The sequence below is a fragment of the Microcaecilia unicolor genome, chromosome 3 (assembly GCF_901765095.1).
Source record: "Microcaecilia unicolor chromosome 3, aMicUni1.1, whole genome shotgun sequence".
NCBI lineage: Eukaryota > Metazoa > Chordata > Amphibia > Gymnophiona > Siphonopidae > Microcaecilia > Microcaecilia unicolor.
Window position 1 is genome coordinate 109,748,736 of NC_044033.1, and position 27,457 is coordinate 109,776,192.

Sequence of the window (27,457 nt, forward strand, 5' to 3'; positions counted from 1 at the left end):
AGCACTTGTTCAAAATCACTGCCCACTTAAATAGGAACACCTGATTACTTGTGAAAACTCTGGGATACTTCTGAATACAAAGACCCCTGGGTATAATAATCTGCCATTTTTAATATATTCAAATCAGAGACACACTGCCTAATTGCATTCTAATCAACGTGCACTGTAGATTCAGCCACTGATTTTTTTTGTTGGTTATATTGTCACCACCCCCCCCCCCCCCCCCCACCCAAGTATCCTGCAAAAAGGATGAACATGAACCCAATTGAAGAGCACTTTTCCAAAACTCACTCAGTCCATCAGCGGCAGTTTTGAGAAAAATAGGTAGCAGCTTTTGCAAAGACTATTCAACACAAAGTCAAAACAAAAATAAATGGACTGAGTTTTAGAAAAAAGTGTTGTTCCACTGGGTGATGTGTTCAATGGAATAGCATAGCGTGCGCTGCCAAACTGGTTAATTCCATTGGGAACAGTAGAAAGTACTCCAAAAAAATAGAAAACCCAAAATATCATGGAGGTTATTATTATTATAAAACATTCACCCTCTCATGAACACAACCTGCACTAACTTTTAAAATACAATAAATATGGGAGAGAATACTCAGTTAAAGGGCTTTTCTACAAAATGCCCTACAGCATACAACATATGAATATGCCAGTTTTGAGGCTAATCATAACAAGCTCCTCAGCATCACAGTCCTCTCTCCTTAATGTGCCAAACAATTTAATGCGATACATGCAAATCAAAAGTCTAGCATGTAATCTGGAAGTCAATTTGCACCCCATTTATATTTGCAGAGAGCGATAAACTGCTTTTCGACTTTAGTCCCTATTGCGTTGAAATGAATAATATCGCATTGGAAAGATAACTCTCCAGTCAATGTCATTCTTTGGAGGAATTGGGTCTTATTGTACAAGAAATATGAGCAACCGTCAGTGAATGATATCCCTGGGTCTAATTATGGTTCTCAGAAATGGAAAACGTTTGACCTCTTTCTTTTATCAGCTTTCTAACTGTATTGCCTAATGTTTGATCTCAGCTTAATGTATAACATTGTCTTGTATAGTACAAGTTGGGTTTTTTTCCTCTCTCTTTCGATTGCTGTATTTTTGAAAAACTCAAAAATATTTACAAAAAATAAAATAAAGTCACCCAACTTGAGCTTAATTCAATATAATTTTTCCCCCAACTCCAGAACGATTGAATCAGCAATACTGCTACTCTAAATCAGTGGTTCTCATACCAGTCTTCAGAAAACACCTAGCCAGTCAGGTTTTCCGCATATCCACAATGAATATATATGAGGTAGATTAGATTTGCATGCACTACCTCCATTCTATGCAAATCTACCTCATGCATATTCATTGTGGATATCCTGAAAACCCAACTGGCTAGGCATGTCCCAAGAACAGGGTTGAGAACCTCTGCTCCAAACACAAACCTGTTTCATTGTGAATTGTTCATCTTTGGGTTTTGTCCTGATCGCCACTGAAAGCGAATGCTACATACCTGTAGAAGGTATTCTCCGAGGACAGCAGGCTGATTGTTCTCACTGATGGGTGACGTCCACGGCAGCCCCTCCAATCGGAAACTTTACTAGCAAAAGGCCTTTGCTAGTCCTCGCGCGCTCATGCGCACCGCACATGCGCGGCCGTCTTCCCGCCCGAACCGGCTCGTGTTCGTCAGTCCCATATGTAGCAAAACAAAGCAAGGGAAGACACAACTCCAAAGGGGAGGCGGGCGGGTTTGTGAGAACAATCAGCCTGCTGTCCTCGGAGAATACCTTCTACAGGTATGTAGCATTCGCTTTCTCCGAGGACAAGCAGGCTGCTTGTTCTCACTGATGGGGTATCCCTAGCCCCCAGGCTCACTCAAAACAACCATGGTCAATTGGGCCTCGCAACGGCGAGGACATAACTGAGATTGACCTAAAAAAATTTACCAACTAACTAAGAGTGCAGCCTGGAACAGAACAAACAGGGCCCTCGGGGGGTGGAGTTGGATCCTAAAGCCCAAACAGGTTCTGAAGAACTGACTGCCCGAACCGACTGTCGCGTCGGGTATCCTGCTGCAGGCAGTAATGAGATGTGAATGTGTGGACAGATGACCACGTCGCAGCTTTGCAAATTTCTTCAATAGAGGCTGACTTCAAGTGGGCTACCGACGCTGCCATGGCTCTAACATTATGAGCCGTGACATGACCCTCAAGAGCCAGCCCAGCCTGGGCGTAAGTGAAGGAAATGCAATCTGCTAGCCAATTGGATATGGTGCGTTTCCCCACAGCCACTCCCCTCCTATTGGGATCAAAAGAAACAAACAATTGGGCGGACTGTCTGTTGGGCTGTGTCCGCTCCAAATAGAAGGCCAATGCTCTCTTGCAGTCCAAAGTGTGCAGCTGACGTTCAGCAGGGCAGGAATGAGGACGGGGAAAGAATGTTGGCAAGACAACTGACTGGTTCAGATGGAACTCCGACACGACCTTTGGCAAGAACTTAGGGTGAGTGCGGAGGACTACTCTGTTATGATGAAATTTGGTGTAAGGGGCCTGGGCTACCAGGGCCTGAAGCTCACTGACTCTACGAGCTGAAGTAACTGCCACCAAGAAAATGACCTTCAAGGTCAAGTACTTCAGATGGCAGGAATTCAGTGGCTCAAAAGGAGGTTTCATCAGCTGGGTGAGAACGACATTGAGATCCCATGACACTGTAGGAGGCTTGACAGGGGGCTTTGACAAAAGCAAACCTCTCATGAAGCGAACAACTAAAGGCTGTCCCGAGATCGGCTTACCTTCCACACGGTAATGGTATGCACTGATTGCACTAAGGTGAACCCTTACAGAGTTGGTCTTAAGACCAGACTCAGACAAGTGCAGAAGGTAATCAAGCAGGGTCTGTGTAGGACAAGAGCGAGGATCTAGGGCCTTGCTGTCACACCAGACGGCAAACCTCCTCCACAGAAAGAAGTAACTCCTCTTAGTGGAATCTTTCCTGGAAGCAAGCAAGATACGCGAGACACCCTCTGACAGACCCAAAGAGGCAAAGTCTATGCTCTCAACATCCAGGCCGTGAGAGCCAGGGACTGGAGGTTGGGATGCAGAAGCGCCCCTTCGTCCTGCCTGATGAGGGTCGGAAAACACTCCAATCTCCACGGTTCTTCGGAGGACAACTCCAGAAGAAGAGGGAACCAGATCTGACGCGGCCAAGAAGGAGCAATCAGAATCATGGTGCCTCGGTCTTGCTTGAGTTTCAACAAAGTCTTCCCCACCAGTGATATGGGAGGATAAGCATACAGCAGACCCTCCCCCCAGTCCAGGAGGAAGGCATCCGATGCCAGTCTGCCGTGGGCCTGAAGCCTGGAACAGAACTGAGGGACTTTGTGGTTGGCTCGAGATGCGAAGAGATCTACCAAGGGGGTGCCCCACACCTGGAAGATCTGACGCACCACACGGGCATTGAGCGACCACTCGTGAGGTTGCATAATCCTGCTCAACCTGTCGGCCAGGCTGTTGTTTACGCCTGCCAGATATGTGGCTTGGAGCACCATGCCGTGACGGCGAGCCCAGAGCCACATGCTGACGGCTTCCTGACACAGGGGGCGAGATCCGGTGCCCCCCTGCTTGTTGACGTAGTACATGGCAACCTGGTTGTCTGTCTGAATTTGGATAATTTGGTGGGACAGCCGATCTCTGAAAGCCTTCAGAGCGTTCCAGATCGCTCGTAACTCCAGAAGATTGATCTGCAGATCGCGTTCCTGGAGGGACCCGCTTCCTTGGGTGTGAAGCCCATCGACATGAGCTCCCCACCCCAGGAGAGACGCATCCGTGGTCAGCACTTTTTGTGGCTGAGGAATTTGGAAGGGACGTCCCAGAGTCAGATTGGACCAAATCGTCCACCAATACAGGGATTCGAGAAAACTCGTGGACACGTGGATTACATCTTCTAGATCCCCAGCAGCCTGAAACCACTGGGAAGCTAGGGTCCATTGAGCAGATCTCATGTGAAGGCGGGCCATGGGAGTCACATGAACTGTGGAGGCCATGTGGCCTAGCAATCTCAACATCTGCCGAGCTGTGATCTGCTGGGACGCTCGCACCCGCGAGACGAGGGACAACAAGTTGTTGGCTCTCGTCTCTGGGAGATAGGCGCGAGCCGTCCGAGAATCCAGCAGAGCTCCTATGAATTCGAGTCTCTGCACTGGGAGAAGATGGGACTTTGGATAATTTATCACAAACACCAGTAGCTCCAGGAGGCGAATAGTCATCTGCATGGACTGCAGGGCTCCTGCCTCGGATGTGTTCTTCACCAGCCAATCGTCAAGATATGGGAACACGTGTACCCCCAGCCTGCGAAGTGCCGCTGCTACTACAGCCAAGCACTTTGTGAAAACCTTGGGCGCAGAGGCGAGCCCAAAGGGTAGCACACAGTACTGGAAGTGACGTGTGCCCAGCTGAAATCGCAGATACTGTCTGTGAGCTGGCAGTATCGGGATGTGTGTATAGGCATCCTTCAAGCCCAGAGAGCATAGCCAATCGTTTTCCTGAATCATGGGAAGAAGGGTGCCCAGGGAAAGCATCCTGAACTTTTTTGACCAGATATTTGTTCAGGGCCCTTAGGTCTAGGATGGGACGCATCCCCCCTGTTTTCTTTTCCACAAGGAAGTACCTGGAATAGAATCCCAGCCCTTCTTGCCCGGATGGCACGGGCTCGACCGCATTGGCGCTGAGAAGGGCGGAGAGTTCCTCTGCAAGTACCTGCTTGTGCTGGAAGCTGTAAGACTGAGCTCCCGGTGGACAATTTGGAGGTTTTGAGGCCAAATTGAGGGTGTATCCTTGCCGGACTATTTGGAGAACCCACTGATCGGAGGTTATGAGAGGCCACCTTTGGTGAAAAGCTTTCAACCTCCCTCCGACTGGCAGGTCGCCTGGCACTGACACTTGGATGTCGGCTATACTCTGCTGGAGCCAGTCAAAAGCTCGTCCCTTGCTTTTGCTGGGGAGCCGAGGGGCCTTGCTGAGGCGCACGCTGCTGACGAGAGCGGGCGCGCTGGGGCTTAGCCTGGGCCGCAGGCTGTCGAGAAGGAGGATTGTACCTACGCTTGCCAGAAGAGTAGGGAACAGTCTTCCTTCCCCCAAAAAATCTTCTACCTGTAGAGGTAGAGGCTGAAGGCTGCCGGCGGGAGAACTTGTCGAATGCGGTGTCCCGCTGGTGGAGCTGCTCTACCACCTGTTCGACTTTCTCTCCAAAAATGTTATCCGCACGGCAAGGCGAGTCCGCAATCTGCTGCTGGATTCTATTCTCCAGGTCGGAGGCACGCAGCCATGAGAGCCTGCGCATCACCACACCTTGAGCAGCGGCCCTGGACGCAACATCAAAGGTGTCATACACCCCTCTGGCCAAGAATTTTCTGCACGCCTTCAGCTGCCTGACCACCTCCTGAAAAGGCTTGGCTTGCTCAGGGGGGAGCGCATCAACCAAGCCCGCCAACTGCCGCACATTGTTCCGCATGTGTATGCTCGTGTAGAGCTGGTAGGACTGAATTTTGGCCACGAGCATAGAGGAATGGTAGGCCTTCCTCCCAAAGGAGTCTAAGGTTCTAGAGTCCTTGCCCGGGGGCGCCGAAGCATGCTCCCTAGAACTCTTAGCCTTCTTTAGGGCCAGATCCACAACTCCAGAATCATGAGGCAACTGAGTGCGCATCAGATCTGGGTCCCCATGGATCCGGTACTGGGACTCGATCTTCTTGGGGATGTGGGGATTAGTTAAAGGCTTGGTCCAGTTCGCCAGCAATGTCTTTTTTAGGACATGGTGCATGGGTACAGTGGACGCTTCCTTAGGTGGAGAAGGATAGTCCAGGAGCTCAAACATTTCAGCCCTGGGCTCGTCCTCCACAACCACCGGGAAGGGGATGGCCGTAGACATCTCCCGGACAAAGGAAGCAAAAGACAGACTCTCGGGAGGAGAAAGCTGTCTCTCAGGAGAGGGAGTGGGATCGGAAGGAAGACCCTCAGACTCCTTGTCAGAGAAATATCTGGGGTCTTCTTCCTCTTCCCACGAGGCCTCACCCTCGGTGTCAGACACAAGTTCACGGACCTGTGTCTGCAACCGTGCCCGACTCGACTCTGTGGAGCCACGTCCACGATGGGGGCGTCGAGAGGTAGACTCCGTCGCCCGCATCGGCGAAGCTCCCTCCGCCGACGTAGTCGGGGAGCCTTCCTGGGAGGCGACGGCAGCCGGTACCGCACGCGGCACCGACGCCGGAGACCTCACCTCGGGCGAGGGGCCAGCCGGCGCCACGCTCGACGGTACCGGTGGCGCAAGTACCGCCGGTACCGGAGGGGTAGGGCGCAACAGCTCTCCCAGAATCTCTGGGAGAACGGCCCGGAGGCTCTCGTTCAGAGCGGCTGCAGAGAAAGGCATGGAGGTCGATGCAGGCGTCGACGTCAGAACCTGTTCCGGGCGTGGAGGCTGTTCCGGGCTGTCCAGAGTGGAGCGCATCGACACCTCCTGAACAGAGGGTGAGCGGTCCTCTCGGTGCCGATGCCTGCTGGGTGCCGACTCCCTCGGCGACGCAGAGCTCTCGGTGCCGACCCGGGAAGGAGACCGATGACGATGCTTCTTCGATTTCTTGGAACGAAGCATGTCAACGGAGCTTCCCGGCACCGACGAGGAGAACGTAGAATCCAGCCGTCGCTTCCTCGGGGCCGAGGCCGAAGGAGGTCGGTCTCGGGGGGGCTGTACCGCAGGAGCTCTCAGGGTAGGGGGAGACCCACCCGAAGGCTCACCGCCACCAGCAGGGGAATGGACAGCCCTCACCTGCACTCCAGACGAAGCACCACCGTCCGACGACATCAGCAGACGAGGTCCCGGTACCACCGACGTCGATGCAGCTATCCGATGTCTCGGCGCCGATGCAGAGGGCCGATGCCTCGATGCACTCTATGCACTGGCGGCCGAGGATGAAGCTCTGGACGCTGAAGACGTCGATGCACTCGATACCCCCGGTGCCGATGCCGACGAAGAGCCCGAGAACAAAACGTTCCACTGGGCCAATCTCGCTACCTGAGTCCGCTTTTGCAAAAGGGAACACAGACTACAGGCCTGCGGGCGGTGCCCAGCCCCCAAGCACTGAAGACACGACGCGTGCCTGTCAGTGAGCGAGATGACCCGGGCGCACTGGGTGCACTTCTTGAAGCCGCTGGTAGACTTCGATGTCATGGGCGGAAAAATCACGCCGGCGAGATCAAAAGTCGAAATGGCGGAAAAGGCACCGAAAAAACAAGGGGAAGAAAACTTCGACCCGAGGCCTAAAAGCGGCCTACCCCGACGACGAAAGAAAACTTACCGGGGCGAAAAGCTGAAATTAGCGGGGGGAGAAAAGACAGGAGTCTTTTCCCACACAGAATGGAGTAATATATATATATTTTTTTTTTTTTTGAAAACACACGACGAACGCGCGAGGTCGACTTTGCGGGGCCCGACACGGCGAAAACACGACCGTACCGAGCGCGGACAAAAGAAGACTGACGAACACGAGCCGGTTCGGGCGGGAAGACGGCCGCGCATGCGCGGTGCGCATGAGCGCGCGAGGACTAGCAAAGGCCTTTGCTAGTAAAGTTTCCGATTGGAGGGGCTGCCGTGGACGTCACCCATCAGTGAGAACAAGCAGCCTGCTTGTCCTCGGAGAATGTAACCTTTACCACAATATGAAGATTATAGTTTATTGAGAGTTACACCACCGCCATTTATGAAAAAAGTTTAAAAAACAGGTCACAGCGGTGTACAAAGTAAGGGCCCTGTTCACCAAGGTGCATTAGTGTTTTTAGCGCATGCGCTAACCACGTAGGCGCCTATAGGGATATTGTAGGCACGTACATGGTTTACGCACATTAAAAATGTTTACGCGCCTATAACACTGCCTGGTAAATGGGGCCCTAAAATTTAACAAACTGAGAAAAGAACTCCATTAATAAAACAGGAAAGGAAGCAACTATCAAACCCTCAAAAGAAATGCACTCATTCCTAAAACAATTAGCTGCACAAAAAAGGGGGTGGATACATCAGAGAGACTCCGACTGGAAGGCAGTGGAAGCCAAAAACTGTACAATTCATGAAAGCGCAAGAGAAGGAGGAACCCCCTCCCCCCCAGCAAACTCCTAGTTGCAGCCAAAAAGGTTAAACTGATGATTAAGTAAGGTCCTAGATATAGCAATAGGAAAGAGAAATGAACAAGTTTACCAGAAGTTAAGCCTGCACATTTCAGACACCACCAGGGTAATTCTTTAAAAGGGGTCCTTACTTGGTGCTTACTTTCCTTTATAAAAAGACTACCATAGCAGGGCATATAGTTTACCATCTCTTGGAAAAGGTGACTAAAGTCACCAGAAACCAAAAATGAGGTTTTAAGGAATTCTGCAGAGAAAACAATTTGTAATTTGAAAGTCCAAACACCATCCTTTTCTGTGAAAAAATTAAAAATAAAAAATTACAGAAGTTCGAACATATAACGTTTTCATACTGCTTATGGACCCATGACACGAAAAAAATTTTTTTTGACAATTCTCAACATTTTTGATGTTTACTTTAGTCACCTTTTCCCAGAGATAGTCACACATGTTCCCGTATTTTAGGCTCAAGCTAGCGAAAATGCTGGCACTTCAAGTACTTATTATAAACTCTCAGAAGTTATAGTACTTGTTTATATACACAACTGTCTGCCCTGCCCCCACCCAACGAAGCACAGTAAAACAAAATTGTATACTCCAAAGTAAAGTGGTGCTAATAAAAAAAAGTCTTTAATGTAAATAAGGCTCGACTCGACAAGGGCAGTGTTTTGGCCAGTAGGCCTGCATCAGGAATCAAACACAAAATTGATCTTTTCTCCAAATGTAGCGCTTGAAACCACCAATAAAAAACAACATATCCAAAACTATACAAATCATTTGGATGGTAATGTATCTGGACAAATCATAGAAATCGTTCTCTATCAGGTGAATGGATCTCGCACCAAGGTTGGTGTCAAGTCAAGCCTTATATACATCAAAGGCTTATTAGCACCACTTTACTCTGGGTGAATGAGATTTTGTCACCTTCGCTCTGCTTCTCTGTTGTGACCACATGGTTGCGAAAGTTTCACATTCAAAGTGCACGCCATCACATTTAGGTGCCATTTTATAGAATAGCGCATAGCCAAATACTAGCATCTATGCACATAAGCCAGTATTCTGGTTATTTACATCAGGTCTTGGTGCCCTCAGATGATTACCCCCCACCCCCCACCCACACCATTCTACACATTATCTCAGTGTATCACGCAACTCACCTTAACTGTTGTGGTTCTATTGGACATTTCAGTACAAATATTGCTGCTAGCAGAGGAAGGAGTACCAGCAGAGCTAGAATTAAGAAGGTCACCATGAAAACCTTGCCGCTGTATGTACTAGAGGGAAACAACAACAAAAAAAAAAACACATTAAGACTTGCCAATACTTTCCTAAACAAAAAAAGGAAAACACCACGATTACTTACATCCACTTGCAATCTGGTCTTGCAGAAAAGAAAAACATCCATTCTATTATCTAGCAGGCTTCAATCAAGTAGCAGAAGGAAGCCTTTTCCAGAATTTGTGTATCTAGAATACATGGTATTACATAGACAGAGAGAAAACTGAGGTTAAGATGGTTGCATATTGCCACATACAGTAAACCTCTAAAGTTCTCTCTATCTCCACCTGCTGGTAGAGAAACATAACCCACTTGTCTCTGGATTGATCTGTGGGACGCTATGGAAATATTCTCTAACATATTGGGTTGTGCTTTCAACTCTCAGCTTGTATCCTAAGTCATCTCGGAGCCCACATATAAATTTCATGCTCACCTGCACTGCATAAGACAAGTCTGAAGCCCAGGCCATTCTGTAGCTTTACTCAAATGTTGCTACGGTACCCCTCAGGGATCTGCTGCATACCACCCATTTCAACCAAATGGTGGCTATCCAAGCTTGGCAAGAGAAGTGACTGTATTATAATTAGGGTAGGGCAAACTAGATCCAGCCCAATACCCTAACTGCTGCACCTGATGAACTTTCCGCTTCTTCTCAATCCCTTTCCAGGTTCCTGCTTTGCTGAGCGAGAAGCTATGCAGTGCTAGGCTAAGAATAGACATGCTTACAATAGATATATATATATATATATAAATAAAAGAAGTGAGGAAAGGAAAAATGCGGGTTTATTGTTTCAATAGGAACACAGAGTATCCCTAATTAAAAAAAAAATCTGCATATGTGTTTGGTGCTTAGTCAACGACTCCAGCTGTAAGGAGCTAAGGCCAGTGCTGGGCACACTTCTATAGTCTGTGTCCTATATGATAAGACAGATTGGGATGGGATGGAGAGGGCTTTGATGGCAACTCCAGTAAGGAATGTAACGGAAAGTGTGGTGCAGATTTCTATGGTCTGTGTCCCGAAAATGGCAAAGACCAGGATCAAGTATTTTTATACCACATTCATTGGTGGTTTAATCATGAAATAATAAGTGTGACTGCTGGGCAGACTGGATGGGCTGTTCAGGTCTTTATCTGCCGTCATCTACTAAGTTAATATAAGGGGGTTTTTTTTTAGGGGGGGGGGTTGGTATTGTACTCCCAGACTACTTTTAAAACAGTGGTTTTCCATCACTTGCAAAAATACAGTTTTATTGAAAGGGAAAGAAGATATTAGTGATTTTTTTAAAGCACTTTTACTACAAGTCAATTTTACTATGTAGCCTGGGAGCACAACATAAAATGTGTCTTGAGGTATGTTCCAGGTTTCATGGAAAACAGCCTCACAATAGAAAATTATGGGTTACACCATGCACAGCTCTCAAACTCCATCACCCTGTTCACTTGTTCAGTACCCACCTCTGTTTTATCATTCCCACCTTAATTCCCTTATTTGTCCTGATTAGATTTTAAGCTCTGGCAAGCAGGGACTGTCTCTTATTGTACAGCACTGCGTACGTCTAGTAGCGCTTTAGAAATAAGTAGATGCTATTATAACTTTCCAATGCAGAAAGACAATAAGAGTATCGGGGGGAGGGGGAGGGCGGGAGAAGAAGGAGAGGGGGCATCATAAGTCGTGCTCTACCATGCTTGCCATAATGAATCTATTCCTGAGTTTTCTTCTTTGTAGGAGAGGGAATGAATTTTCATTGCAGACAACTGAAGACAGATGGGGCAAGCGCTTAAGCATGCAGATTGTCTACCTAAGGGAGGGTTGGGCAACCACAGTTCTTGAGGGCCACAACCCAGTTGGGATTTCAAGATTTCCACAATGAATATGCCCTTAATCACACCAAGAGTTACATATAATCTAAGTAGTTCCATCTGCATGGGTTCCTCCTGGAGCTACAGACGCTATGGTTGAGACTTATCTGAAGTTGGTAATGCGGGATTTGGAAAAATTGGAGCAGCAGCGTTTTTTTGTTCGTAACAATTTAACTAAGACACAGAGACAGGCATTAGAAGAGCTGAAACAAGATATGTTGATTGTTATATCACGTGCCGATAAAGGCGGTGCGATTGTAGTGCAAGATCTACTACAATACAAAAGGGAGGCTTATCGTCAGCTGTTGGACACTTCCTTTTATGTATGTTTGACAGCTGACCCTAGGCAAGATTATGTGGCGGAAGTTTCAGCTTTGTTGAATGCAGCGTTGGATCAGGGAGTGATCACTAAAAAAGAACATAAATATTTGTTACGAAAAAAACCAGATATACCGTGTATATATGTTTCCCCGAAAATCCACAAGTCGTTGGGTAACCCTCCGGGACGCCCCATTGTGTTGGGTATAGGGTCCCTTTTTGAGCCCCTATCTCAATTTCTTGATTATCATTTACATTCAGTGGTGCAGAATACTCTCTCTTATGTCAGAGATTCGGGCGATTTGTTGAGATTTTTGAGTTTGTTACAGATTCCTGAAGATCAACAGGTTATTATGTTAACACTTGATGTTACAGCATTGTATACAAGTATACCCCAGAATGCCTGCCTTCAGATCACTGAACACACGTTACAGGGTTTGGATATGTCAGTCACTAAGAAGCAGTTGCTAAGTCAGATGGCGCGATTAGTGATTGAAAAAAATTAATTTTCAGTTTGAGGAGCAATTCTTTCTGCAGATTAGGGGAGTCGCTATGGGGGCCACGGTTGCCCCCATGGCGGCTTGCCTCTATATGGCAGATTTTGAGCCTCGATTTCTGACCCATCCAGGCAATGGACTTTACAATCTCATTGCCTGGAAAAGGAACATCGATGACGTGTTTATTATATGGTCAAGATCTGAAAAGGAGTTGCAGGACTTCGTGGGGTATTTAAACAGCTGTGATGCTAATATACAATTTGTTATGCAGGCGATGGGTTCTTCTGTACAATTTTTGGATATAGATATCTCCTTTATTGATCATCAATTTGAGACTGGGGTTTATCGTAAACGCATAGATAGGAACACGGTGTTGCATTTTGGGAGTCACATCCTCGCAAATTGAAAGAAAGCATACCGATCGGCCAATTTCTGAGAATTAAGAGGTTGAGTTCGCACCAGCAGAAATATATACAACATGCTAGATCATTAACTGAGAGGTTTCGCGAGCGGGGATATCCTCGATATGCCATTAAGTCAGCATATAAGCGAGCTAAATATGTACATCAATGTTGGTTTAACAATGATCAGAGAGCTAGACAACAACCCAATGAACTTATTGTGTGCTTCCATTCTATAAGCAGACCAATATGATTCAGCAGATTGGTCAACTTTATCTTTGCATCCGGCATTGAACATGAGGCCTCGGTTCTCCTGCACCCGAGATAGAAATATTGGAGAGAGAGACTGTCAAGGAAGAGATTGACAGTGTCAGGGGGACAGGAGGGGCTGGGGCCACACGCAATGTGGTTCGTGCTTGTACTGCAAGTATGCTATCAGTACCGATCGGGTGTGGGTCCAAGTTACTGGAAAAGATTTTTATTTAAAGATGAAATCAGATTGTAACAGTAAAAATGTTGTCTATGGGGTGGTTTGCCCGTGCCAGCGATGGTATATCGGGGAAACTACACGGAAGATTAAAGCGCGTATTGCGCAACATCTTAGCAACATTAGGTTGCAGAAAATAGATACTCCATTAATTTCCCATTTGTCACAAGCAGGTCATGTGGTGGATGATTTAAGATTTGTGGTGTTAGTTGTGTTGAAGGGGACAGGAAGGAACTGTGAGCGAGAACTAATTAAAAGAGAACAAAAGATGATATATTATTGGGGCACGGTGGAACCGCACAGTTTGAATAAGGAAGTGGATTGGCCACTATTGATGACGCTATAAAAGAGCTGCGTGACCAGTGGCATAGTGAATATCCAGTGTGAGTGGTTACACCGACCACAGAGCGTTCTCTTGGTGTACCAGACTATGATATGAGGCTATTTAAGGTTTTTATAATATACTGTGCGTTTAAATAATTGAATATGGTAGATTGTATGAGAGTAGTGTATTATGTTTGTTGTTTCAAACCAGGTCTCCTGAAGAAGATGAATGAAACACGGCCAGTGTTGAGACCAGATTCTTGTTTGTAAAGAGAGTTTGGGCTACCCAAAACCCGATATGGAAAGAGACTGGATCTTTGTTTGCAAAGAGAGTTTGGGTTAATTGAAACCCGATGTGAAAAAGAGAAGGGACGTTTGTCAACGATTGTGTTACTGTTTTTCACCATTGGACTGAGATTGAATTGAAAATAAAATAAAAATCTTCTTGGAACACGATCTTTTGGGACACACTGAGTGGACAGTGGATATAAGGAGGTTTCACGACTATGCATGTCGTATGGTGTGGACTTTAAGACAAGTGGAATAATTGATGTAATTTTGAGTCCTGCAGTTTGCAAAGAAAGTTTTTGGGGGATTGGATAAATATGTGTGTGTTAGTGAGTATACACAATTAAGAGAGGAAGTGTGAGTAGTAATAAAAAGCTGCTATAAATTGAAAAATTAATTTTGTAGTAGTCTAATTAAGAGTAGGCAATGAATATGCCCGAGATCTATTTGTGTACAACCCCGGCATAAGGAGTAGAACAATGAATAGTAGTCAATGGATTGTTTAGTTTGATATAGGACAACTACAATTTGAACACGAATATCAAAACTACTTGATAACAAATATTATTCCACTATATTATAGTAATGCATCCTAAAAAACTATATAAGAAATTGTAAAATGCATGCTGTAAACCTAGGATGTCAAACTGCAGGGGGCACAGTTAGCCTCCCCCAGCAACTTTGGACCTCCTCCCACCGCCAACCCCCCCTCCCCAGCCGGTCTTCTTCAGCGCCTGTCGACTCTGGCGCCTTTGTTGATGATCTCTTTCTGACTCCTGACGTCCTGCATGCACGTCCTGTTTGTAGCCCCATGCAGGACGTCAGGAGTCAGAAACAGATCATGAGCGAAGGCGCCGGAGTCGATCGGCGCTGGAAGACTTCGGCTGGCGGGGGTTGGGGACCCCCGCCAGCAAAGGTACCTGGTGGCAGGGGAAGTTCGGCGGCAGGAGGGGGTCCAAAGTAGAGGGGGCCAGGGCTTAATCTGTGGGGGCCCATGCCCCCACCTAGTTTCGCCCCTGCTTGTCAAGATATTCCTATGAATATTCATAAGGGATGGGATCTGAAGCAGCACATGCAAGTTTCTCTCTCATGCATGCTGAGGATCTCCTGAAAATTTGATTGTATGAAGCTCTGCACAATTGCTATTTGACACCCTTGCTCTAGATTTTGCAAAAAGGCACATTTTGCTGAGTGAATGGCAGGATGGGGTTGGTGTGATTGCATTAATTAGCGAGTGATGGACCCAGGGGTGTGTGTTATTTCAGGGTTAGAAGGCAGTGCCAGGGGGAGGAGGGGAGAATGGTGTAGATGGGTCCATGGGAGAGGAAGCAGAGAAATATAGAATAGATCCTACGCAGGGAAAGGATGCGTGCATGGCCATGAGGGGGGGGGTTATGTGTGCTCACTCATGGGAGGGTATTATATATACAGGAAATACATAAGGAGTTCAACAGATGTGAAGGATGTAGGAGAAACAACCCCCCCCCCCCCCAAATGTCTTTGCTTAGGGTAACCTATATAGTGTGCCATGTTCAATCCTAAACAAACCTGTGGAGGGCAACCTCATGAAATAGCAGGTACAACCCAAAACCAAAAGGCATAGTGGCAGGTGCAACCCTAACCGCTTTCCAGAAATAGGTAAAGCCAAATCCTCCAGAACCTATGCTTTCTACCTTAGAAGCCACTGATGTTATGCCAGATCCTCCAGGTCAAAGCTCCAGAGGCTTTTAAAGTACAAAGCATAGGATTCAGAGGATCAAGATGCTTTTTCTTCTCCGCTCTCCAGTTTACCCTTGACTGCTGGGGCTGCACCAGACTCTCTTTGGCTTTCAAAGTTGAAGCTTTGTATTCAGGAATCCGCTTTCCTTTTCTTAGCCATACTCTGTTTACTCTTGCTGCAGTCTTGGTTATTCTCCAGGCAAAGGATATGGAGGATCCAGCTCGTACTGCGTCCCTTTCTCTACTAGTGGCTCATCCTCTGCTCTAGCGAAAATGGGGTCACCAAGGGAAAGCTGAGATCTTCCTTACCAGTTAAGTATTCTTTCCTCAAGTCTGGCTAGACCAGTCCACAACAGTGGGTTATATCTCCTGACCAGAAGATGGACATAGAGAAATAGTTTCCGGTGACATCATCAATAAAATATCAGGTGTAGCTTGGAATCAGTCAGTAATATCAAACAAAGCCCATTAAAAAAAATGGAGGAAAACCCAAAAGAACCTCCAAACTTCTGTAGATAAGCAAATCAACCATGAAAAAGGAACCTGCAACCATAAGAACGGCACTGAGAGAATAGAAAAACCAACCTAGCTAAACACAACTGGAGAGGTACCCCCCCCCCCCCCCACACACACACACCAATGCCCTGTCTTCTAGGGCATGATTGGTGGACTGGTCTGTAGCTGAATTCAAGGAATGAAAATTTCACCTCTTAATCATCCAGCTTTACCTATCCACCCCAGTGGGATATACCAAAGCTTACACATCTAGATGGGAGACAATACTCCCTGAACCATTGCACTGCCAAAGACGCTATCACCTCTGACCCACAGATCCAACTCGGTCCTCTCTTCATTCCTTCGTGAAGCATTATATGTTGCTGCATGACAAATGACCTCTGGCAACTCAGCTTAGGCCTCCACCCAAGAAGTGGAATGGGCTCTATCAAGCAGGCTCGAAAACTGACAAACTATTTTATCAACCCACAGATTTGGAGATAAAGAAAAAAAAACTGGAGAAATACCATAAAGATATTTAAATAGAAATACTCCACACCCTTATTGAAACAGTATCAAAAATATTTATTAATACACATATCACTCCTACTACATTCATACCGCTCAATCATACTACCAACTGCCTAGCCTAATTGCTGACAGGCACATAGGCTCATGTCCAAAATAATAATGGGAAAAGATGTTATTTTCAAAACCAATCTGTCCCTCAACTCCCAGGAATGCAAGTAAACTGCATGCAGCAAGGTCCCAAAAAGGATATCATCAATCAACCAGTAAATCATCACTCTCACATAAATAAATGCTGAAACTGTTGTCTTTCAAAGCTGTTGATTTGCGATAAATCCTCCCACTGGGCTCAGTTTCTTCAAATCCACCAAAGTGGGCAAATAATATAGTACTGACACAACAATCATTGGACAACAATTAGGCCAGCAGTTTGAGAATAAAATTCAATTGTGCCTCTGCTCCCCAATGCGAGACCGCATTTCAGGAATCTTCCCCAGGAGTAGAAAAATCACTGTAAACAAAACAGCAAAAAAAAAATGAACCTACCAACTAAAAGAAAGGTTACAATCAATCGTATTAACCAATCCTCAAATTATAAGGAAAATATAAAGAAAAATATACGGATGCTTACCGGAGGGACTACATCCAGATCATACTGTCAGCATCCTAAACTCCAGGCGGAAATGCCCTTACAATATACTTCTGGGTTTAAATAGAAGCCCGGCACACTAATACAAACAATGAAAATTAATTACAAAATTACAATCACTATTCCACTTCCAAATTTAGCCCCCCTGGTATAACCGTGTTCCAAAAAAAAAAAATCTTTGTTCTGAATTCAACAAAACATCACTGACATCACCACCTCTCTTTAAGACAACAAATCGCAAACCATCAACCACAGGATACCCAATGGGCCACCAAGGGAGCCTCCAATCTCAAATTTTTATATTACTAATATGCTTCGCTATTCGCTGTTTCAATTTCTTTTTTGTCCGCCCAATATAATACAAGCAGCAGGGGCATATAATGCAATAAACTAGTTGTGAGCTGTCACAGGTAGTCTTGTGCCTAAAATAAGAATTTTTTTGTAGTACCCATAATGGGTAAATTATTGGTGGTCAAAGAAAATTTACAATAAACATTTACCACAGGGTGAGTGTCCACCAGATGAATGGTCATTTCGAGGGGGAGGGGGCCTTCAATATTTCACCCATATTTGTCAAAGTAATCCCAAGCCCTGGAAGACATCTGGACACAAAATGCCATCTTCTGAAGTTGGACCCTGAAGATACTCTCCCAGTGTAAGGCAGACTTGCCTCATGTGAGTAGCAAAGTGAAACCCCAGTTATTCCAGGTCCCGGGAAGGGCTTGTAGTAACAATGTAGTTAACTACTCAACCAAGGCTTTCCAAGAAGCCGATGACCTGAGACACTGCTACAAAGAGTCCTCCACCAAACTGGTCAAGTCAGCCAGTCGTCCAATTACAGATGTATCCACACTCCCTCCTGTGGAAGATAGCCACCATCTGGTCCTTGGAAAAGGTCCAAGGCACTGTGGCCAAGCCAAATAGAAGTGCCCAGAACTGAAAGTGCCTGACCAACACGTAGAAGCGAAGAAACCTCCTGTGTTCTGAGTGAATGAGGATATGGGACTATACCTCCACCAGATTCAGAGAGGAGAGAGAATCCCTGGGTGGACAGACAATTACCAAAACAGAGTTGCCATGTAAAAACTAGGAAACTGCAAGGCAACTGACCCTTTTAAGGTCTAAGATGGGATGGAAGGAGCCCTTCTTCTTGGGGACCAAAGTATGGAGTAGCAACCCCAACCCTGCTCCACTAGCAGGACCTCCTCTACAACCACCAACTGAAGGAGAGACCTCCACTGCTCTGTGCTTGGGGAGGGAGCCATCGGGGAAGGCCATAAAAAGCATTGTATCCTGTGGACTCAAGTTCTATTTTGCAGGCATCACAAATGGCCCTCCAGAACCCACTGGTTGGAGATAATGACACAGTCCCAAATAAAAAGGCTAAGTCAGCTTGGGATAGACCCTCTAAATCTCATTGGGTTACCTTGGGGGCAGAGCCAGGGGTATTCCCCCCTCCCCCCACTGCTTTTAAACCAGCTTGGCCCTTGAAAGGGCGTCCCCTTTTGAACTTTAGTATTAGTATCACCCAATGACTGTTTCCTAGATCAGAAGTAGCCGTGGAAGCAATCCTAGCTCCCAGATGCCTTGGAGGACCCACAGGGTTTATCCTCAGGAAGCCACCGAGAACAAGCCTCACCAAGATCTGATGAGCTTCTCATGATCCTCCCCAAACAGATGACCCCACCCCTTAAAGGGTAGCATACAAAGACAGTCCTTGGAAGTCAAATCCACCAACCAACGCCACAGCCAAAGACGACATCAAGCTTCCACTGTAAAGGCAACCAAACTTGAATGCTCAGGACTACATTGTAAAACAAGTTTGCCAGAAATACTGGTCCAGACTGCAGTTGGGCCAATTCCAGGGAGGGAGGGGGAAGCTGCTGCACCAACTGGAGCACAGCCCACACCACAATAACTCCCACTTCCAAGGCAGATAAAATGAAGAGTTGCTTCAACATCCCTTCCAGCTTGCGAATGAAGGGGCCCTTAACAGCCATACCACCCTTCACTGTGGTGACCACTTTGGGAATGGAAAAGTGGCGCTCCACATCATCCCGGGGCAGGGGATAAGGCCAACCCATGAGCTTAGACCTCCAGAGAGCCGAAATCAGAATTTCCCACATCACTATTTCTAGAAAGCCCAGTGGATGGGAAAGGTATTCGCTGGCCTGCAATAGCCAGCAAGTATAGAGAGGATCCCTCCCCAAGATGCCTCCGCTAGCAAAGTAGACAACTAGAGGTCTTCCATCACTTGATCAACAAGGGCAGACAGCTCATCCCTGTGGAAGGTATGCATCACTGGCGATCCCCATTTCTCTCCTCTGGAGAGCTCACCAGACTCCAGCAAATGAGCACATGGGAGACGCTTTCACATCCTAGCTAGTGTCCCTGCAGTGAGATCTGGGATGTAATCCAAACCCCCACTGGCTACCAGCACCCACTTGCTTAGGGAGCGGGGGGGGGGAGGGAGGAAGCAGATGCAGGAGGAGTGGGAACAAACGATCTGAGAGTCTGGGTGGGGGAAACATCTGTACTGCTGCATCCCCTGGAGCAAGGCCAAGGAGGGCCTCCCCCTGCCAAGTTGCCAGGGTTCTACCAAGCCCTTCAGAAATGGCCATGACAAGAGGAGCCCACTCTCAACTTGGGCCCCAGGGGCTCCAGAGGGCCAACCTGGTCTGGTGGAGCCCCAAGGAGAACCCCTGAGCTTTCCAACCTCAATCCAACAAGCACAGGGCTCAGAAGGAGCTACATGGTCAGGTTCCAAAATGGCTGCTCCTTCTGGAGTAACTCAAGGGGCCAAACAGAATCATTGTATTGTAAGCCACATTGAGCCTGCAAAGAGGTGGGAAAATGTGGGATACAAATGCAATAAATAAATAAATCACCCCCCCCCCCCTTTTTGAAGACATCGCCCTGCAATCAGGGCAGGCAAATTCAGCAGCAACCCTGTGGCCACAGCAAAAGCTGCAACACTGCATAGGCACCGCCCTGATCCCCCCTACACTAACCAGCACAGTAAGACTTGGGGAGAGCTCCCAGAAGGCTGAATTTGTCCCGTCTCTGGCAGAAGCAGTTTCACAGTCTTGCAAAAAAGTGAAACTGCTCCAAGACTGAGCCTTTTCTTTTGTTTCCCCCTCCTTAAGAAACTATGCTGCTGACAGCTAAAAACAAGACCCTCCGTCTTTTCTTTTTTTGGGGGGGGGGGGGGGGTGGAGAAAAAAAGACAATTCCAGCTGGCAGGGGCCCTGTAGGATCTGTGCCCCCAAAAAGATGGCACTGACTGGCAGGCAAAGGAGATTGGCAAAGGTCTGAAAATAGTATACCCTCCATCAGGAAGACAACCCCCCACCCCAGAAGTGGCATCTAGGCCTCAACCACCGAAGCTTAAGTCTGTGGGAACCAGGCCACAACAAAATATTTTTAAAAAGCAGCTGCCAACAGTATAACCTGCACCATCTGCTGGAGGAAGAAAAATACTCCTAGCCGCACCTGACATTAGACCAGTAATGTCACAGGAAACTGTCTCCATGTGTTTCTCTACTTTTTATCTGGGCTATAACCATTTCAAGTTTCTCTTTGTTATACCACTCAAGGGCAAACCATCTAAGTGATTTACAATATCTAATTATTATTACAAAAAAAAGTAAATAAGAAAGGAAATACAATTAAACAGGCCAGAAATAAGAGAAGAAAAAAAAAAAAGACTGTACTTCACACTACACCTCTAATTCCATCAGGCCTCAGTGCATCAAAAAGGTGGTGTCAACCACCATAAGCCTGGCAGAAAAGGTGAGTCTTCAAGTCCTCCCTAAATTTCTTAAAGGGCAGGTCTAAATGGATAATAAGGAAGCTGAGCACAATGTACAAAAGGAAACGGGTCCTCTGGGTTGCAGCTCCAGCAGTTTTACAAGTTGAAAGCATAGGATCCCGATTCCCTTCTCCACGCTCAGTTTACCTTTAGTGAACCTCTCTTCCTGATGCAAAGATAGAGAAAGGGGCATGGTTCAAGTCGGATCCTCCAGCTCGGTAAACAGCGTGAAAAATCTCTCAGATCCTGTTTTCCACTTTAAAAACCAGTCACCGTTGATAGCTTTTAAGGTGGAAATTCGGAAAGCATAGGATCCGGAGGACCTGGCTTTTTTATCTGACCCAGAAGTACAGGTTGACACACAACGACTTCCACACGAGTAGTCAAATATAGAAATCTTTATTGGTACCTCAATAAAGATTCCTATATTTGACTACTCCTCGCGATTATTGTGTCAACCTCTACTTCTGGATTTTCATAGAGGTTTTGTTCGGGGGGGGGGGGGGGGGGGGAAGACTCTCTTTTACCCAGTCAGCCACCGTCCTAGGCAGGCTACACGCGCCATACTAGCTTTACCTCCAGTCAATTACTATGCTCCTACGTTCTATGGCATTGGGAAACAGTGCTTGAGCAATCATTTATCGATTAAATACACAAATTCATCAAAATTGACCAAACGCATGTGGGCGCGATCTCGATTTATGCAAATTCATGCATTAAAGCGTGAAAAACAAAACAGGTTTGCGAGAACCAGAGCTAGGAGCCATACTTTCAAAGGCAAAGCATGATACAAGAATTCCTGCCTCCTCCGCCCCTCTATAATCAGCAAAACCTAAACCTCCCGTACGCTACTTAGTGCCACTCCCTCCAGCCCAAGGACTCCAAGTCAATGTACGCCAGGCAACGGGTGTACTTTTAGACCTAAAGATCCCGAAAGAATATGACGCTGCCACTCAATTGCATACAACAGGAAACATTGTGACATCACAAACAGAAAGCGCGCTCAGAATTACCTACTACGATCCTTAACGTTCTGCTCCGTGGCCTCGTCGGTGACCACCTGCGGCCTGATAGGTCGGCGCTGCCTAACCTCCATCTCATTCATACCGCCGTCAGCCTGTCTTCTTGGAGCGAGAACCGAATAAAACACCACCAGTGCACGTCTCAAGAATCAAAGTCACCTCCTCGCAACTCTTCCCCGTAGCCCTCGAAACAACACCCACCACAACAAGTGACAGTAGTCAATTCAAAATGCTAAAAACGTCTAGACGTAAGGGGGTGGTGACAAATTGTGACGTTCAAAGGAGGGGTCTGTGACTGCCGAATAAAAGAGCCTGACTGGTCCCCATCTTGAGATTGGCTTAATTATGTTCTCAGTTGTTTCCCTGCCCTTTGAAAAACAGTAATTAAGCCAATTGTTTTTAATGATCTCCATAGCAGGAGTTTTGAGCAGAGATGACAAGTTACCCAGGTCGAGGCTGGACTGGAGACGTTTTGGCTGGGCCTGTTTTATTGTTTTTGTTTGTTTGTTTTAAGCTTACATTCCAAGCAGTGTGGGAGCTGTAGTACCTGAAGCTGCCCTCTCTTGACATTTATTTATCAGTAAAATTTGGCATACCACTAATTGCATTGCAAAAAAAATGCTGCAAAGCGGTTTACAGTTTCATAAAATAGCATCCAGACATAATGAACAGAGAAAGAAAGAAAAAGCAGCAGGTGTAAAGAACATGGAAAGTAAGTGGACAGGATAGAAAATTAAAAAAAAAAAAACCCTCAGAATCCAGAAGCACAATTAAAGGTTTGACCAGCATTTAAAAACAGAATAAGAAGATTCTGTCCAAATCAACAGTGTATTGTGTTACAGAGTTTGGACCTGAATAACCAAATGTTGGCTCACAGGTATGTAATGTCCAATTGGAGGTGAGATGGAGGGGGAAGCTGCAAGAGGAAGTGTTGAGCTGATCGCAAAGTGCTTGAAGTTGTATATGAAATCAGAAGGTTAGAAACATAATCTGGGGCAGAGGGTAGGAGACCTTTATGCTAAACTGGATAAAAGCAGACATGTGGAGCCAGCCTAAGGCCAACTGATGACCTAAGCACAGCCCAACAATGGTGGGCTTGACAACAGTGATCATAACATGATCGCCTTTGAAATTTGCTTTCAAAAAGGTAAGCATAGGAAGTCAAATATGTTAGCATTTAACTTTTAAAAAGGAAGCTATGATAAAATGAGAAGAACGGTTAAAAAAAAAACTTAGAGAAGCGACTGAGAGGGTAAGAAACCTACAACAGGTGTGGATGCTGTTCAAAAACACCGTCCTGGAGGACCAGGCCAAACATATTCCACGTATCAGAAAAGGAGGATGGAAAACCAAACGACAGCCGGCGTGGTTAAAAAGTAAGGTAAAGGAGGCTATTGGAGCTAAAAAGGAATCCTTCAGAAAATGGAAGAAGGAACCGAATGAGGAAAATAAAAAGCGGCATAAGGAATGTCAAGTCAGATGCAAAGCGCTGATAAGAAAGGCAAAGAGGGATTTTGAAAGAAAGATAGCGATAGAGGCGAAAACTGATAGTAAAAATTGTTTTAGATACATTAAAAGCAGGAAACTGGCAAAAGAATCGGTTGGCCCGCTGGATGACTGGGGTGTAAAAGGGGCAATCAAGGAAGACAAAGGAATAGCAGAAAAACTAAATGAGTTCTTTGCTTCGGTCTTCACCGAGGAAGATTTGGGTGGGATACCGGTGCCGGACAGGGTATTCGAAGCTGAAGAGTCGGAAAAACTTATTGAAATATCTGTAAATCTGGAAGACGTTATGGAGCAGTTCTGCAAACTGAAGAGTAGCAAATCTTCTGGACTGGATGGTATTCCCCCTAGGGTACTGATCGAACTAAAAAATGAGCTGGCAGAACTACTGTTATTGATTTGTAATTTATCCTTAAAATCGAGCGTGGTACCGAAAGATTGGAGGGTGGCCAGTGTAATGCCGATTGTTTTAATTTCCCCCTCTTGGACCTCTTTCTGACTCCAGATCACACGGGGGACTAAAGATACCTATTTTACCTAACAGGTTCTGTATGGTTTCTCCAACCTCCATTGTCACCCAATCACAAGGAGGTCTGCTCTGGGTTTGCATTAGGGGCTGTAATCGAATTCTAATTCCCATAACTACTGCTTTCTGTCTTCCTGGATCTAGGTATACTCTGGGCCATTTATGTTCCCAGATAATGCCTAATAAAAATCTGTCTAAGTTTCTCCAGAGACTGAGTGTATGTAATCTGCCTTGTAAACTAAATGTAAGGTAAAGAGAAGATAGAATAAAGACAGAGATAGATTTGAATAAATAGATACATTTTATTTCTTACCCAAAGACAAGTCTTCAAGTTGGTACAAGTACAGACATCAGACTTTAATCAGGTACATTCAGCAGACAGATTCTTGGTACAATCGGACAGAGCCCTGCCGTCTGAGAGAAGCGTTGGGGCGGATACCAAAGCTATGGCAAATTGTCCCCTCTTTTATACACAAACTCTCCATAGAAGTCAATGGTGAGATACCTAGCTCTCAATTTCTGAGATGATACTTTCCCATGCAGTGTTATCAGCATGTTTTGGGAAGCTTTGAGATAACAGTTCCACATCTGTCTGTGTCGCAATACTTTTCACGCCATCTTAAGAACCCTGTATAACCTTGTATAACCCTGTATAACCTCTGTTGCCTTTTATACAAAAGTAATAGACTCCATTTTGTTCATCTGATTTAAAGTGACAGTTGTACCAGTTTGTGTCAGGACTCATTGTTCAGACCTGCTTTTTTTTTTACAGATTCTGAAATATTAAATCATTTACTTGTTGTTTGGCCTAGTCAGTACTTTTTCAGTTATTTTAGCTGTTAAAGGTATGTAAATTGACCCACCACTATTCCAGTGGATGGATCCCAAGCGGGGACACATATTAACTTACAGGAAAAGCAAGTCCTTGCGCAGCCAGTCATAGATTTTTAAACCTGGCTGGTATTTTTACAGCCTGGGTCCTAAAATCTGGCCTTCCCACCCTTCCGGTGGGCATCCAGTGAGGGTCTCTTGCTGTACTATAATTATACATTCCCCACTTGTCACCCCCTCTGAGGAGGGGTGACACAAAGCTCGTCAAGCTTGTCATCATCCATTCCAGAAGGTGGCAAGCTTTCAAACGAGAGGGGGAGTTTTGCTCTTATGGATTGCTAGCAGATATTATGCCAGACAGAAAACTTCATTCTTAGGTGGTATATTTCTGGGCATATGGAATTCCCTTTATATTACCCAACCCCTTGGGCCTTAATCTTGATGTTACCCCTCTTGAGGCGTACTCAAACCTGTAGTGATAGAGGTTTTATGAATGGGACAAAACCATGAGTTCATCTACAAACTCTCATGAAGTATAGGTCATACTAATACTTTCAGGTCTTTCTATGACTTCTATTGTATCTGTTGCATAGTACATAGGGAGATAATCTAATGTATGTATCTCAGTAGTCTTGAGAAGGAACAGTGGTTTCGATTAAGCATTGTTATGGTGGCTCAACAAATATATAGTTAGTATTCAGATTGCAGGCTGTTTAAGGTTGTAGGTATTCAGAATCCTTAAACAGGTCGGAATTCTTGGATCTTACTATTACTCATCATTGGCATCCAATCATGAGCACTAATAAGTGGATAGCAAGTATGAGGTTGCCTCATACAGCAAAAAGGGTAACAAAGGTCATGCATGGATCTTGACATATGCATAATGACCTGGAAGTATGGGAAGCAATTTATATACTTATTACCCCACTTGGAGCTTAGTCAAACCTACAAAAAGACATGCAACGTAAGTAAGCCTACACCAGAGTTAAACAATTGCATAACTGGTTGATACTCGTATCTGAGCAATATCAACTTCCATTCAAATTACATAAACAGAAATAACAGGGAAATTCTTAGAAAAACAATTAGAACAATAAAGAACAATAAAGAAAATAATAGAAAAATAAAAATAAAACCTTTTCAATATCTAGACAGGATTACTGCTAAAATAAAACAAAATATGAATCTATAATGTCCATAAACAGCAACAGTAGTTCTCAAATTAAGTATCAGTTCTAAAGTCTCTTTCATCGATCATGGTTGAGGCGGTGGAAGCGCTGAAGAATCTGGACGGAGATCTAACAGGGCTGGGTTTTCAGGCTGGCTTGCTGAAGGAAGTGGCTGGTCTTGAGATGGTTGGGGGATCTAACATCATTTGGGCCTGGATAGATCTTGAAGACGTACTTGTGGTGTACAAATTGGGATCTTTCCATGTCTTTATTCTAGGCATGCAGCATCATAAACAGTTCATCAAGAGTCAGAGGTTGTCAAAGGAATATGCAACATGACTGTATGCCTGAATGATACATTGCTATATCTTAGTGGGCACAGTCAGGGTGAATTGAATAGACATGAAAGTCAATGTAAACATTGGGGTTCAATAATGAAAAGCCAATTTACATAAATAGCAATAGTATATATGAAATTGTATCTACAAAAAAACAATTAGAATTTAGAGATGATGGTAAATGTTCAATTATTGATGTATGGAGGGCAATGCGTTGCAATTTATCGCCAATAGATATGGAATCTTCACCTACGATGACTACCATTCACCAAGGGTTGAGCCCTCAGCTGCAGGAGGCCAGTAGGACTTACGAGCTAGATGATTCAGAAGGAAAGGTAGAGGCCAAAGCTTCTTGCAACTCCAGTAAGTGGAGAGCCTGTCTCTTTCGCTCGTGGACCAATTGATGCATCTGTTGAAACTCACGCTCAACAATGTCTCGTATCTCACGCCGGGTAATGTTGGGGTCTGTGCATCTGTCTTTTAATTTAGCGATTCTTTGCTGCAACATAGCCTTCAGATCAGATACATTATTGGGTAGTTCTTCTTTGCTAGCAGTCGTCTCCTCGGTGAGGGACGTCAACGGAATTCCTGTATCCATCTGAGGAAAGGCAAAACTTAAACAGACCAGTAGTGCAATTTATGTGGTTAAGTTATTGAAAGAAGTCAGAATGCTAGGGGCCAGGAAAGAGGCTTGGTAAGAAACAAAGCATCGAAAATGAAAAATTAAAAAAAATCCCCCCAAAAAAAATAAAATATATAAAAATAAAAATAAAACAAAATATTATACATCTGAATTGCAGCAAGGCGTATTCAGACGGCAATGCAAGAAAAAGGTTCCTCGAAAAAGACAAATGGAAGAAAAACATTAAAAAGTGCAGCCACTTGATTGACCTTCACATAGAGTTTAAGTAACCCTTTTCAGTCAGTCAAAGAAGTAGAGAGAAGCATATCGCTTTAAGACAAAGCCACCATGTGGTAAGAGTTAGTTGAAGCAAGGTGTTAGTTAAATACACAAAGCATAAATTCCAGGACCGCTGCACACGAATAATGTACACCAGTTCTTCTCACAATCACTCACAGTGAAAGACAGAGAGATAAAAAGAGTAATAGTTGCCATATTGTGAGAACCTGTTTTGAATAGAAAGGAATCAGAAAGTGGAGTGTATAATTTTCCCAATTTATGTTTGAAAGCTTCACCAATTCTTAGTCCAAGAATAGTACAAAATCTATGATCAGCGCAAAATGCTTCCC

At 45.4% G+C, this 27,457-nt stretch overlaps 1 protein-coding gene across 1 annotated transcript in view; it reads right to left on the reverse strand.

Moving 5' to 3' along the window:
- The window catches only part of LOC115464460 (adipocyte plasma membrane-associated protein-like), a 71,499-nt gene extending 49,420 nt beyond the window's left edge, over positions 1 to 22,079 (reverse strand). Inside the window, 2 exon segments of the mRNA XM_030194839.1 lie at positions 9,320 to 9,436; positions 21,831 to 22,079. Of these exon segments, the coding sequence (XP_030050699.1) occupies positions 9,320 to 9,436; positions 21,831 to 21,922 (209 nt within the window). The 5' untranslated portion in view covers positions 21,923 to 22,079.
- Between the last annotated feature and the right edge of the window lie 5,378 nt (positions 22,080 to 27,457).